Genomic DNA, 14,741 nt, shown 5'->3' with positions numbered 1-14,741 from the left:
GGCCGGGGGCTCGGGGTGGGCAGCAGGCAGCACTGACGAGGCTCTTCTCAGTAAGCGAACCTAGGCAGGTCATGCCGTGGGCTCCTGGCTGGGGCCACCACTGAGGTTGTCATTTCCTTCCTCTGAGGTAGACCCTAGCCTAGGCAAGGGTCCTGGCTCCCCTACCCTGAGGTGCCCCATGGTCCCCGTGGTGGGACAGTAATCAGAGCAAGGCTTTGGGGAGGCAGGGTGCCCGCATGTGAGCCCTGCCAGCCCCTGTGGTCCTGCACACGGGGGCACCCATGGCTAGTCCTGCGTGTCCCACTCTGAATATACAGATTCTTCTCGGAGTATGGCTTTTAAAATAATCATTTGCATCCTGGTGTCACAGTGTGGGCTTTGTCTTCATGAAGGGACTCCTGGGCCCTGGGAGACCAAAGGACACAGTGGGGATAGAAGGGGGCCCATGTACCCCTCACAGAGCTTCCCTAGCCACTCTGGGACCCCAGAGCTCACCCTGGGGGAGAAAGTGGCCACGTATTCTGTTGCTGCTTGAAGCTGGTCCCCATGGACCCTGACTAGGACTCTTGTGACACATGGCATTAGTTTTCTCCCAGTGACTGTGTATCCAGAAGTAATACAATAGTATTTCTTTAAAAAGAAAAAAGACTAATTCTGCTTCTAAATAACTGTGTCCTCCCCAGCAATTCAGGAGCTGCAGCGCTGAGGGCACTGGTAGAAAAATTCACCTTTGTTTTGGGGTCTGAGTTCAGAGAATTGTGAGTTAGACTCTTGTTCACAAAATCCCTGTCCTCTGAGCCCATGGCCCAACAGAGGAGTCGGGGCAGCCTGTGGCCCAGGCGAAGGGGCGCAGCCTGTGGTCCGGGAGAGGAAGTGAGGGGGAAGTGTGGCCCTGTAACATGCCAGCCTGATGGCGTTTTGTCACAGGACAAATGAACACAAACCTTGCAAAGCTGGCCCCATCTGGTGGCCTGTTTGCACCCAACACCCCATTCTAGGCAACAGGGATGTTTTATAACGTTTCTTACTATGTTTCAGTTATTTAAATAATGCACGACTCCTGTGAGAATGCAGGATCCAGTTCACGAGTCCTGGGAAAAGGCGGGAAGGGCTGCAGCCCATGCAGACTAGAATTATTCGTTTTATAGCATGAAATTTCTTTGAAGACCCACGTTTAACTTTGAAACCCATGTGAATTTTGCACTCTGTGCCATGACCCATCCAAGCTTGTTTTTCTGTAAGAGGAACAAGACCCCTTCCAGTCTGGCCCTGCATGCACCTTGTGCTTGCACTAACCCCCTTCTCCAGAAGGCTGTGCTCCCACAGTCTTTGAGAAGCCTCCCTGACCCCGCCCATTTGGGAGTGGTGCTTTTGGCCTTCCCGCCCTCCGTCATGTCCTATTGCCCTTGTGGGTCCCAGCCCACCCAGCCCTGAGCTCTTGGAAATGGGGCGACTGAGAGCTGTTCCCTGCCTGTGATGCCGAGGCCCATCCCCTGAAAGGGGAGAGAGGCCTCCTTGGCTGTGCCTGACATGCTGGAAACCTGAGTGACCATGGCCACTGTCACTTGTGAGGGGCCTGGCTGCACTGCTGCTTCATGTCATCTGAGCATTGGTGGCATGCTGTGGGGCCTCCTGAGTGCCAGGGCAGAAGCCACTGGCTCCCTCCTCCCTTCCTCACCCCATTTCCCCCCACCTGACCGGGGTCATTCCCATTGTGGGTTCTGGGGGACAGCCACCTGGCCCCAAGTTCTGTGTGCAGCTTTGGTACTGGAGGCAGAGGGGCTGAAAGCGTGACACCCCCGCCCTATGCTCTGTGCGTGGCTCAGTCCCAGATGGGCTGCACAGAGTGTTTGGGACATATAAAAGAACTTGCATAGTGTACATAAGAAATATAAAAGCAGACACGTGTGCCCTCGCTGCCTGCCTTAAGAATAAGAAGCCACCGTGACCTAGTACCACTCCGGCCTCCCACCCCCGCACACACCAAGGCGAGCCTCTGACTGGAATGGTCACATGTATCACATTTTAAAAAAGTAATTTCAATATATATGTGTGTGTATCACTAAATAGTATTTTCTTTGGTTTTGTTTATTTTTGGTAACTTGATAAACAGTATCGTTGTACTCAGTTAAATTTTCTTAATTTGCTTTTTTCCTGCAACATCTCGTTCATCAGATTTACACGAGTTACTGTGAGTAGCTGTAGGTGGTTCCTTTCTATGCTGAGCAGATGAGCACCGTCAGCACGCACATGCGCTGGGGCTGTCAGCAGTCCTACGGGCAGTGTCGTCCACATCTGGCAGTGGGCGCACACTGACAAGCCTGGACGCACGCAGGCCCTCAGCTCCCCAGCGGAGACGCTCCGTAATGGCTATCCCCAGTTCACGTCCCATGAGCACCTCTCAAAACTTGGCAGTGTTCCCTTCTGTTTTGCCACTCCAGTAGGTGTCCCACTGGGGCCTAAGCTGCCATTTGCTCAGTGACTGATGAAGTGGAGCGTCTTCCCATATGGTGGTTTTAGCCAGTTTCCTTATTGTTTTCTGTTATTTTTACTTTTTAAGTTAAAATAATTTATACTTATAGACAAATAGTTCCATATGTTCGTTGCAGCATTGTTTAGAATGGCCAACATGTGGAGGCAGCCTGGGTGTCTGTCAATAGAAGAACAGATGATGAGTAGGTGGTACATATATACAATGGAATACTGCTCGGCCATGGATGGGAATGGGTTCTTGCCATCTGCGGCGGCATGGATGGACCTGGGGGGAGGGTGTTGTGCTCAGTGGAGTTTGTCAGACAGACAAAGACAGATGCAATGTGATTTCGCTTACATGCAGAATCTAAAGAACAAAAAACAAAACAGAAACAAACTCACAGATACAGAACATTTTGATGGTTACCAGCTGGGAGAGGGTTGAGGGGGTGAGTGAAAAAGCGGAAGAGATTAAGAAGTACAAATTGGTTGTTACACAGTAATCATGGGGGTGTAGGGTATAGCATAAGGAATATAGTCAATATTGTAATAACTGTGTGGTATCATATGGGTACTAGATTTATCCCAGAAGGGAAGAGGGCTGGGGGACAGGGTGAAAAGGGTGAAGGGATTAAGAAGTACAGATTGGTAGTTACAAAACAGTCGTGGGGATGTAAAATACAGCATAGAGAATATAGTCGATAATATGGTAATACCGTGTTTCCCCAAAAATAAGACCTAGTCAGACCATCAGCTCTAATGCATCTTTTGGAGCAAAAATTAATATAAGACCCAGTCTTATACTATACTATATAAGACCTGGCTTTATATTATAGTAAAACTCCTGAAATTGATATAAAGTAATATTGAATGTCAACTGCAATTGAAAAATTTAAAACGCGGGGAAAGGTGAAGGGGAATAAGAGGTCCAAATTTCCTGATATAAAACAAGTAAGTCATGAGGATGTAATGTACAGCATGGGGAATGTAGTCAATAATGTTGTGATAGCCTGGTACGGTGTCAGACGGCTGCTGGACTCACAATGGTGGTCATTTCGTTAGGTATGTAGATATTGAACAACTGTGGTGTACCCCTGAAACTGATATAGTGTATATTAGCTATATTTTAACAAAAATCTTAAAAATATATATAAACACTGAAAAAAAACAAATAGTTCCAAGAGGCTTATGGTAAAAACCAACAGATCTGCCTTGAAACCTTCCCAAAGAACCACTTGCACTTATCTCCTTATTTCTAAATAATGCACAGTGCTATGTCTTGCTTTATTGATTTAAACGTTACTGTTTTTCTGTTTTGGTAAATGAAGATTAACATTTTCGTTTATGTTAATCCTATACATCCTTCTCCATACCCCACTCATCCTCCAAGTAGAGTTAAAGCTCAAGTTTTCACTAAGTCAGTAATCGCTGCTTACATTATAATGTCCCTAAAACCATTGTTTACTTCTGAACCTAATAGTATACTTCATTTTTTATATAACATTTTGTTTTTCCTGGAATTAATGATTGCCCTATTTTTTTTCACTTGCTTTGTTGTCTATCTTCATGGTCTTACTTTTTTCCAGGTGATTCCAAAGATCTGCTCTGTCCCTACCATTCATTCTTTTCCACAAATGCTCCGTTGTGTGAGGAATAAATTGCATGTCCCCTTTTCCTGGGACCCATGTCCCTCTGCTCCTGACAGGCCCAGCGGGGTGCACAGTTGACATCCTGGCTCTCCTCGGTTGAAGCTCCTGGCTCCCACATTTGTTTTTTTTTTTTGTTTACTAAATGAGATACATACTCCATTATCTTCCTAAAGCAGGATTCTTGGGAAATAAATTTCCTAAGCCTTTCTTTACATGTCTGAAAATATTTCTACTCTCCCGTCACACTTGGTCGATAGTTTGGCTGGGTATGACATCTAGTTGGTCAATTTTGAAGCCATTACTCGTTGATTTTTAGCATATGGTGTTGCTGTAAAGAAGTTTAGTCCCAGTCTGACAACCAGTTCTCTTTATGTAGTCTGTCTTTTCTGTCCAGATGCTTCCTGGGTCATCTCTTTAATCCTGGATGTGATCCCACATTCATTTGCTGGGCACTTGGTGAGCCATTTCACTCTAAATGAATTATTTCCTGCAGTTCTTGTTTCTTTCATCAGCTCCTTCCCTCTCTCTTTCTGGAAACATTGGCTATCACTTGGTCCACCTGGATGAACAGATCCGTGGGAGAGTCATAGGCAGAAAGACCCCTGTTTTGTGGGAAACCCCAGGTGTCAATAGAAGAGGAAATTTGCTCTGGGGCAGAGTCCATCCAGTTTCCTGTGGGTGGGGATAGGGCAGGATGAGGTTGGCCTGGTGGCGGGGCTGGGAACACCTGTTTTGCCCCGTGCTCAGTTCCTCATCTGTGAACTATGAGTGCCTCCAGAAAGTGCATCAGGTCTCATCCTGGGCAGAAAGCTGCCAGATGTGGGGGTCTGCCATCGGGGTCTTCCCCACACCACGCTGGGCCCTCGTTCCCCCTTTTGGCAGACAACAAACCAGAACACGAATAGCCAAGTGTGTCTGGTGATGTATCTAATGGGCAAAAGAGCCAAGCGAGAGATGGGAGTGGGGGCTTCCAGGCAGAGGGTGGCCAGGGCACAGTCTGCGGTGTCATGGTGGCAGAGTGCATGAGGTCAGGGTGGACGACGCGAGTGGAGGTCGGGCACGTGAGCTCCTGAGCAGGCTGGCAGAGTACAGGTGTACGTGCCCGACAAGGGCTCCAGCCCCAACCAGGCAGGATCAGGGCAGGAAGTGGGCAGTGACCTAGGGCTGCTGGCCCTATAAGCAGGTTCTAGAATCTGCCTGGGCCCTTTGTCTCCACCACAGGCCATGTCTGGGGGACAGAATCGGGGGCCCAGGGCATGACAAGGTCCTGAGCAGAGAAGGCGCGGCACGCCCCATCCTAACACCTGTCCCAGTCACTCTAGCTGTGGGCAAACCCCTGCTCCTGTCCACCTGGGCCAATATCCGGGAATGCAGCAAGGAGGGAAGCCACCTCACTCAGCACCCATGGTCACACAAGCAGCTGTGGGGTCAGCATGAGGCCCAGGGGGCGCAGTCAGTCTGTCTGGCTCCACCAGAGCCCACACAGGGACCACAGGCTCATACGAATCTCCTGGAACCTTCCATATACGTCAGTGCAGAAAGCGTCCTCAGCGACTCCATCCATGGGGGGGGGCCTCAAGCCCTCAAACACCGACATAATCAGTTTGATTGTCTAACCAGGCACAGCCGCCTGTGGGACTTCAAGTCAGCCAGTATGGACTCCAGCCCGCCTCACATATAACTCACTGTGTGATGCAGAGCAAATCACGTGCCATCTCTGGGCTGTGAACAGAGGCACCTGGAATACAGGTGGCCTTGCCCCTCAGGCAGGGCTCCCCTCCGTTTTGGCTGTCCAGATCCCAGCTGTAGGTAGGTCACTGGGTGACCTTCACCTCTGTGAGCTGACACCCTACAACAGGAATGCCTCATGGCCAAGGGCTTCTGGGACGTCTAACCTGGCCTCCTTGGGGCCTCAGGCATCACACTGCCAGCTGCCAGCACACTTTGGGGAGGGAGCGCCACTGTGTACGCTGTATCCTTGACCTCAGGTTACCTTTGGGGCCACGTTGAGCCCTATGTGGCCTTGGATGGGGCCAGGTAGACAAACCTCTCTGTCCGTTGATATGTCACTTTGATTTTCTGTGTCCAGGAGAAACAGTCACACTAGCCTGTTTCTGTGGGAGAGGTCAGGGCCCCACAGGATTGGGGGAGGTCTGTGTAGCCCCGGCCTCCCTGTGGGGCCTGAGGGCAGGACACACGAGCAAGCTGGGCATGGCAGCAGACACGTGTGTGCCTTCATCTTGCTCTTGGGATTTGTTTGTGTCTTTCTAGGCATGGCCTACATCTGTTACTCTGTGTCTGCCTGTCCATAGTGGCCTCTTTAGAAGTGGTGGTCGTGGTCAGGATTTATAAATGTCTTACACTTGGTCTCTAGGAAATTGGCCCTTCAATGAATTCATTTCCCTGGTCCTGGCCACACTTAAGGGCTTTCTCACTGGCCAGAAGCCACCAAACCAGCATCTGCAGAGAGGAGCCTGACCACCCGCCCCACACCAGCGCTGAAGCTGCTTGGGGCCTCTAGGCAGTTGCTTAACCTCTTGGCGACTGAAGGTTCTGTGTGAGGTGACCACCCTGAGACACCTTATCTCTTGGATCCCCTCACCCCTCTCGGTCTTGTCCCCAGGGAGGCACCATGGCCCTGCTTAGTGCACACACAGGTTCCACGTCCGTGCCTTCCTACTCCCTACCCCAGGATGAGCTCAGTGGTCAATGTGACATCACTGCTGTGACAAACGCCCAAGAGGGAGCCGTGTCTCTAACACAAGGCTTCCCTGGGAGGTGGCATTGGCTAAGGTCTAGAGGATGAGCCAGAGCCAGCAGATGAAGTAGAGAAGGAAAAGGACACAACCCATGCAAAGGCCCTGGGGTGTCTTCAGGAGCCAGGGAGAGGGCCAAGAGGAAGTCCCAGTTGTCGCAGAGGGCCTGGGAGGGCACAGGTGGGCCTTTGTTCTTCTACCAAGGTTGACAAGAGCCCCTGAAGTGTGTGTCACAGGAGCTTGGGGGGGGTTCATATTTGGGCCATAAGTTACTCTCGCTGGAGGGGCTGGAACATGAGCTACTTGCAGAAGCCAGAACCAGTGGCCACTGCCTGGGCTGGAGCACGGCCCATGGGGAGGATGCTTTAGAGCAGATGGGGGCCTGTCGGGCTCACCCCTCGGCCTGGCCCAGACCACAGCTGGTGAGGTGGAGCCCAGACCTGAGGCAGAGTGCAGACAGAACTCAGGCTTCAGGGCAGGGGCGAGAGTCAACATACCCATCTTGCTCTTTAGTCCTTGCTAAGAAAGAAGCTCTGACTTCCTCCCCACAGCCTTTGGTGGGCCCTCAGCCCCTGGTGTGCCTCTGTCCAAGCCCTGGCCCCACTGTCTGTTGGAGAACCTCAGTGGTAGAGCCTGGCTCTGCCTTGCCCAGCCACGAGTGGCTCAGCCCCTATGGGTGCCGTAGGGACTGTCCAGTGGCCAGCAGCTGCCCTGTCTTCCTCAGCAATCTGAGCGTAGCCAGACCAGTCTTTCCACCTGCCGCCTGGAGCCATCAGCTAGCTGCCTCTCCTGTTCAGGAGGCCGAGCCTTCTAAAGGACGTGTTTCAGAACTGCTAGCCTGCGGTTTTCTGGTGGTGCTCCCCTTAGGCTGGGGTGACCTCCACTGGTGCCCTACCACCTTTGCCCTTGCCAGTTACTTCACCCACCCACCAGGGCCCCCTTACCCCTGGTCAGGTCGAGGCAATGCCAGCAGACATTGTGCCCAGAGGCTCTCCCAGAGGGCAGTGTGAGGAGTGAATAAGTTGGGCACTCTTGTTTGGCCTCTACAAAGAGGGGGCAGTGTGGGTACTCTTCCATGTTGCCATCCGGGACATGCAGGGGGTCAGGGAGGTCTAGCCTGGATCTTCTCCCCCCGAGAGTGGTGTGTGGGGCCTAGTGGGCTCCTGCTGCCTGCTTGCAATCAAGGACATTACAGAGTGCCCACCCCAGGCCCTCATTCTCCTTGGCCTGAGGCCCACCACCATGCAGTCAGCCAGCTCTGGAGGAGGGGCCTCCAAGAATAGCTGTAGACTCCTCCAGGTGGACCCACATACACCAGGCCTGTCACAGGAACATCTGGCATTCGCCCCATGGCTCACGGTGTCCTGGTGCCATGGGGCCAGTCATAGCATGCCCTGAAGGGACATGAGTCATCCTTGGTTCCTGTCACGGGAGGGGGGTTGGGTAGAGCCTTCCTGCGTCCTTTCTTCCATGGTACGGACACTACCTTATGGTGGGAAGGTGACATCTTGAGGGATGCCCAGCTCTGTGGGACTGGCACAGTTTTGGGGAGACAATACAAATTACAGATTATAGCTCACCCTGGGGTCCTGGGCTGCGGGTCTGCTGGTGTCGTCCCCCACTGAGCCTCCTGGGAACCTGGGGTAGGAGGGTGTGCCTAGTGGGAGGCCCTGACCCAGGCCTGCCCGTGCAGCATGGGACTGTGTGTGACTTCCGCTGAGTGGTGCTTTGGACATCACCGAGCCTTGCTACTGAACAGCTTTTTAAATCACTGGTTCCAGGCCGTGTGGGCTCTGGGGCCACCCTGCTCCACGTGCATCAGGGTAAAGCCAGGTTGTCCGTCCTGAGGTGTGAGCAGGCAGGAGGGTGTGCCTGGGGCTCGGGGAAAGGCCTCCAGGGGAGCTCCCGGGCCTTTTGGGAGGGCACTGAGGCCCCGTACTGCAGGACACGACGATGGTCACACTGCAGCCGTGATGGTGGCTAGGTTTCTCATTCAGAAGTGGCCATTTGTGTTCCCGGAGTATAGACTCCGGGCAGTCAGACTTGGGGTTCCAGCCCCCTCCCTCCTTCACCCCATAAAGGCCCCTGCACCCGACCTTACCCCCTGTCGCCATCTCATTGCAGGAAGTTCTACTACATCACCCTGCTGCGAGACCCGGTGTCCCGCTACCTGAGCGAGTGGCGGCACGTGCAGCGGGGCGCCACGTGGAAGACGTCTCTGCACATGTGTGACGGGCGCACGCCCACGCCCGAGGAGCTGCCGCCCTGCTACGAGGGCACGGACTGGTCGGGCTGCACGCTGCAGGAGTTCATGGACTGCCCCTACAACCTGGCCAGCAACCGCCAGGTGCGCATGCTGGCCGACCTGAGCCTGGTGGGCTGCTACAACCTGTCCTTCGTCCCCGAGGGCCGGCGGGCCCAGCTGCTGCTGGACAGCGCCAAGAAGAACCTGCGGGGCATGGCCTTCTTCGGCCTCACGGAGTTCCAGCGCAAGACGCAGTACCTGTTCGAGCGGACGTTCACCCTCAAGTTCATCCGGCCCTTCATGCAGTACAACAGCACGAGGGCGGGGGGCGTGGAGGTGGACGCGGACACCATCCGGCGCATCGAGGAGCTCAACGACCTGGACATGCAGCTCTACGACTACGCCAGGGACCTGTTCCAGCAGCGCTACCAGTACCGGCGGCAGCTGGAGCGCAGGGAGCAGCGGCTGCGCAGCCGCGAGGAGCGCCTGCGCAGCCGCGCCAGGGAGGCGGCGCCCCGCGAGGACGCCGACGAGCCGGGCCGCGTGCCCACGGAGGACTACATGAGCCACATCCTCGAGAAGTGGTAGTGGCCCGGCAGAGCCGCCCGCACGCCCGCCACAGGCCGCCGCGTCCCGAACAAAGAGCGGCCGTGGGGCGTGGGAGGGGCGGCCCGGCTCGGCCCGTCGGGGCTCACGGTGTCCCCAGGGGCTCACGGTGTCCGGTGTCCGCCCCCGGCTCCGCGTCCGGGCCCCGCCTCGCTGTCCCAGCAGCCCGGAGTCGCAGACGGGCAGAGGCAGCGGGGCCCCGAGTGGCGGCAGCCCGCCCCGCACAGCGCCCCTCTCCCGGCACGCGCTTCGGCCGCCGGGGCCCCTGCCCAGGCCTTTGTGAAGCCCCTTCCCCGTAACACAGGCAGCCTCGGAGGTGGTGTCAGGAATGCACCGTCAGGGCCCGCCCATGGGGAGCCGCCCCCCTCTGGCCTCCTGCTGTGGGTCAGGAGGTCGGAGCACACCTCCTGGCTGTCCGCTTCCACCTTCCACAGCCCCCAGACTGAGGACGCTGCGGCGGTACGGGGTGGGGCCGGGAATGGCCTCCTGCCCCCTTCCGGAGGCAGGCACGCGGCATCCAGGAGTGGAAAGGCTATGTCCGAGCCGGCCTTCGGGGTAACCGCCCAGTTAGACCAGCTCAGACAGGAAGGGGGAGGCAAACCGAGGGCCCCCTTACCCCATTCTCTTTTCTGACCCCTGGGACTTGTTAGTGGAATGCTCCAGCCCCAAGCCATCACTTGGACATTTTTTCAGGGCTTATACCCCATGGCTCCCACCACCCGATGTATAAAAGTCCCCTGGCAGGAACACACGGACCACAGCTGCTGCCATGAGCCATACCTCAAGCATGGTGGTTCTGGATGGCCAAGAGAAGGGACTTGGGCTTTCAGAATCTCAGTAGGGTGGGAAGGAATGGCTCTGGGTGGCTCTCTGATACGCAGATTCACAGCCCTGCCTGCCCTGAGCTCTCCCTGCATTTCCCTGCCTACCCTTCCCCCCTCCACCACCCTCCCCCAAGCCGGTCATGCACTGTTTCCAGCAGCCCTGCAGAGTGAAGAAGCCATGTTACACTTTCCCCATGCCCATTCTGTCCTATGCTCAAGAAGGCCAGGCCAGGGCCTTATCTGGGGGTGCCCTCCCCGAATGAGGCCCAAGACCTGTGTTCTGGGGTGCTGGGTGTGAGCCCCACACTGATGGTGACAGGAGCCCTATCTCTCCAGAAAAGGAAGCACATGTGCCCCAAGTGCCACAGGCCACCTGGCAACGGGCTGACAAGGGCAGCGGCTTCATAGGCAGATCCCGCCAGCAGTTCCCTGCCCTTGGTTCCTTCTGCCACCCCAGCTTTCCCACCAGGGAGTGAGGAGTCGAGGAGCAAGGAACCTTCCGTAGCTCAGGAAAAGCCAACTTGATGTAAAATGAGGTGGCTGCCCAGGAGGAATTGGCTTTAGTCTTTGCTCGTCTGGCATAAGAGCCCCGCCTTGCAGCTTCCTACACTGGCCACTTCATCTTGTAGTTCAAGGACAGAGCAGTCAGCAGGCCGTGATGAGCACCACGCCAGCCCAACCCAGGACCACCCCCAGGAATGGGCACATCATGCTAAGGAGGCAGCACCCAGGTGACTTAATGGCTCTTCCCGAAGAAAGTGAAGGACAGCGTGGGGGTGGGGATCTGCTCAGATGCTCAGCATTTGGGGCTGGCAGCTCCAGGAAGGAGGGGGGGCATGTTCACAAGAGCTCTGGGGGCTTTGGCCTCCCATCAGGAAGTGGCCGACTCCAGGGTATAAGTGGAGAGTCCAGGCCCATTCTGCCTGAGGCCTGGCTGAGAAGATGGCTCTCCTTACTGCGGGCCTGAGCATAGGCTCTGTTCTGTACATACTGGAATGTTTTAACATATGGCCTGTTGTCTCCGTTCACACGGAAACATGGGTCTCAGTTGCTTTGCTGCATCTAGAAAACAGTCCTCCAGGCAGCACCCAAGCTGAGCTGCCCAGAGATGCAGTGCCCCTTGGCCCTTCTGGGCTCCAGTCTGGCACTTTCCACTAGGCCACCTGCTTTGGGGTGAAGGTTCCTTGTGCCTACAACATCTCCAATGCCAGGGCTGGGCTCCACAGACAGCATGGGGCGGCTCCACCCAGGGCCCTTCCCAGGTCTGAAAGGACAGAAGAAACACGCAGTGAGCGAACCACTCCCCACAGAGGCCTGCAATGTCCCCTCCTGGACAAGGGACCAGGGATGACAGAATTGTGCGAGCAATGAGTGAACTTTTGGGGAACTGGAAGTGTTTAACTTGAACCCAGGAACGTTTAAAGCTTTATTTATTTATAGCTTCTTAAAAAAAACAAAACAAAAAAAGTGTTGAGAAGAAATCTTTTGGTTATTCATACAAAAAATGAGTTGATGGAAAAGCAAGTCATAATCATGTAATTGTTTTTGTCTAGGGCAAGAGTGAATGTTAGCAGATGAAATAAACCCTGAAAAGGAGCCGCTGGTGTGCTGTGGTCTGTGGTGACATACTCTGCCCGGCGTGGCGTGGCGTGGCGTGGCGTGGCGTGGCCGGGACCTTCTGGTTTGATTTTCAAAATGATGTGAGCACAGGACCGGATGCAGGAACAGAGGCAGTTCCCTCAGGCCGTGAGGGACAAGTTAGCACGGTAGTGCTTTGTGAAAGTAAAAGATGTGGTTGTCATCTTTTACTAATCATTACCTGCAAAACTTGAGAAGATGAATTCAGCCGAAAGGCAGGGTGACAGATACAGACACCATCTGCTTGCTTTCTCAGTGACCTCTCCCTCGAGTGGTTCAGACCATAAGGCCTGAGGGGGTCCCTCCTTCTCCACCTTCCTAGTATCTCTACCTGGAATCTAACCCCATAAAGTCCACGTGGGACAAAGAATTGGGGGAAGGAGCCAGGTGTGTCAAGCTTCCAACCCACGCTGCCTGCAGAAAAAGGGAAGGGCAGGCCTCCCAAGCGAATGAAGGGCAGAGCAGAAACCCTGGAAATAGTGTAACAGCCAGTACCCATGCAGCCCCACTTTCTGGTCACCAGAGCTGTGTCTCTTACGTGGAGGAGACAGGCACACGTGGCTGCCCCTTATACCCCACACTCAGATCCAAATACAGAGCAAGGGAAGAGCAGAGACAGACTCCAAAGGGGACCCAATGTGGAGAGACCTACACAGAGACCACTCCAGGAACATCTCATTTGGTTCCCTCAGCCCAGTCCTCAGGACCCCATGATGGAAGCGCCCTCCACTCTCGGGGAGCTCCATTCAGCTCTGCAGGGCCAGTGTGTGATCACACAGAGGTGAGAGAAGTCCTAAGAACATCCCCCCCAGGTAGGGGTTTTCATCCTCCTACCTGTATTAAAGGGGGAGGCACTTCAAAGTCCCCTGAGCCTGAGGCCCAGGCGGCTCTCATCCCTGCACAGCCCTTGCCCAGGCCTGCACTCAATGTAGCCTCCCTGTGTCCCTGCACCCATGGCCCTCTGGCCTCCCACACTTCCAGGCCTGCCTGCTTGTGCCTTGGGTCTCTGGTTCTGACAGTTCCCCCTCCCCTCCTGTCCAGCTGCTGCCGCACCCCATCCACTGCACCCCCTATTTCCCTTGCTGTCCCTTCTTCACACCTGAAACTCCAGCTGTGACCAGGAACTGCGACTTCCTGGGGTGGGCCTGCCACCTACATGCTTTCCCTGGATCTACACCCCCAAGCACTTACCCTCACATGGTGCTCTGCCTGGTTCACTTCTCTCTTCCTAGGGGATGTCCTGCCCCACCTGGGCTTGGGCCCCTTTGTGGTGGCATAGAGAGGAGCCGGTCCTCTGGCGCCCAGAGCACTCAGGCTCCCTGGGGGCTGTTGGCCAACCTCGAGGGAAGGGAAGCCCACAGCCCTCTCCAGGGGCACGCATTTGGTCTCTGGGACCTCCAAGACTCGGAGCCCTCAGGAGGGCACTGGTTGCATGGATGTGATAGGGACACTTTGCCCAGACCCTTTCTGGTGGACCAGGTCCCCTCTCCAGAAACTCCTGCCCTAGTGGCCCAGGGTAGGCACCCAGCTCCCTTGACAAGGCCTGGCTTGGAGGGCTACGCCTCGTGCTCCAAGGAGACTGCTTGCTGTGGGGAGCCTGGTCTGGGCTCCCCTTCATGCTACAGCACAGAGAAAACTCAAGGAGAACAGCTTTGTTGTCAGCTCAGAGTTTGCATTCCAGCTGGGGCACTGACCTGCTGTTTGCCCCGCTCTGTGAAATGAGAAACTGCTGTAAGGATCCACCTGCTTCTGGAGAAAAAACCAGGCCTTGAAGAGGCAGACCTTGTGCTATCCCTCATCTGTCTCCAGCCCTGACCACGGACAGGCTGCTTGGAGGGCACTTGTTAGAAGCAATGTCCTGACCCTCCCCATGACCAGCTCAGTCACATCCACTGCGCTGCCCACCAGCAGAGCAAAGCCACCTGGGATTCAACTTCCCATAGGCACACCTAAGGACTATCCTGTTTTTCCTTTTTTTCCCCTCAAATGACCTTGACAACTTTTCAGGTCCTCCACTGGCCAGCCCCATCTATCCCCGCCCCCCCCCACCCCCATCAGCACCATCTTGTTTTCTGCCCCTAGGAGGTGGATGGGTCACTCAGCCTTCTGTCTCGCCAAACTGATACAAAAGACCACCTTGGCCGGACGTTGCTGGGCCTCCCACCCCACTCCATTCCTAGCCCAGCCCACCCAGGCCTCAGGCCTTCTGAACTAGGGCCTTGGGCTTCAGGTAGGACCTGGGTTCCAGGGTAGGCCCGGTGGTGGTGTCTAAACTCACACAGCACTGCCCAGCCTTGCCCCCAAACATGCCCTTTTTAAAGAAATAGCTCACACTCTGACTTTGTTTCCTTTCCCTCTAAGGTGTGATTTGATTTTTTAAAATTTGTCCATTTTACTTAACAGTCTCTCCTGGTTAGAACCAGAGTGTTAGGGCTCCCCCTGTCCTCTCTGGGTGGCATTGGGGCCCAGGGGACATTCCTGTCCCCCAGTGATGGGTGGCAGGGTGCTCACACATGGTCCCCTCTGCCATCCCCCTGCCACCTTGTCAAGA

General features: G+C 55.0%; 1 protein-coding gene across 1 annotated transcript in view; it reads left to right on the top strand.

Moving 5' to 3' along the window:
• HS6ST1 (heparan sulfate 6-O-sulfotransferase 1) overlaps nt 1-12,148 on the top strand; it is a 49,125-nt gene extending 36,977 nt beyond the window's left edge. The window contains exon 2 of the mRNA XM_081052648.1: nt 9,002-12,148. Within this exon, the coding sequence (XP_080908774.1) occupies nt 9,002-9,710 (709 nt within the window). The 3' untranslated portion in view covers nt 9,711-12,148. The remainder of the gene's footprint in view (nt 1-9,001) is intronic.
• Nucleotides 12,149-14,741: the final 2,593 nt, after the last annotated feature.

The sequence above is a fragment of the Rhinolophus hipposideros genome (assembly GCF_964194185.1).
Source record: "Rhinolophus hipposideros genome assembly, chromosome: 6".
Classification (NCBI taxonomy): Eukaryota; Metazoa; Chordata; class Mammalia; order Chiroptera; family Rhinolophidae; genus Rhinolophus; species Rhinolophus hipposideros.
The sequence above is the reverse complement of the archived record's forward strand: the minus strand, read 5'-3'. Positions and strand labels throughout refer to the sequence as shown.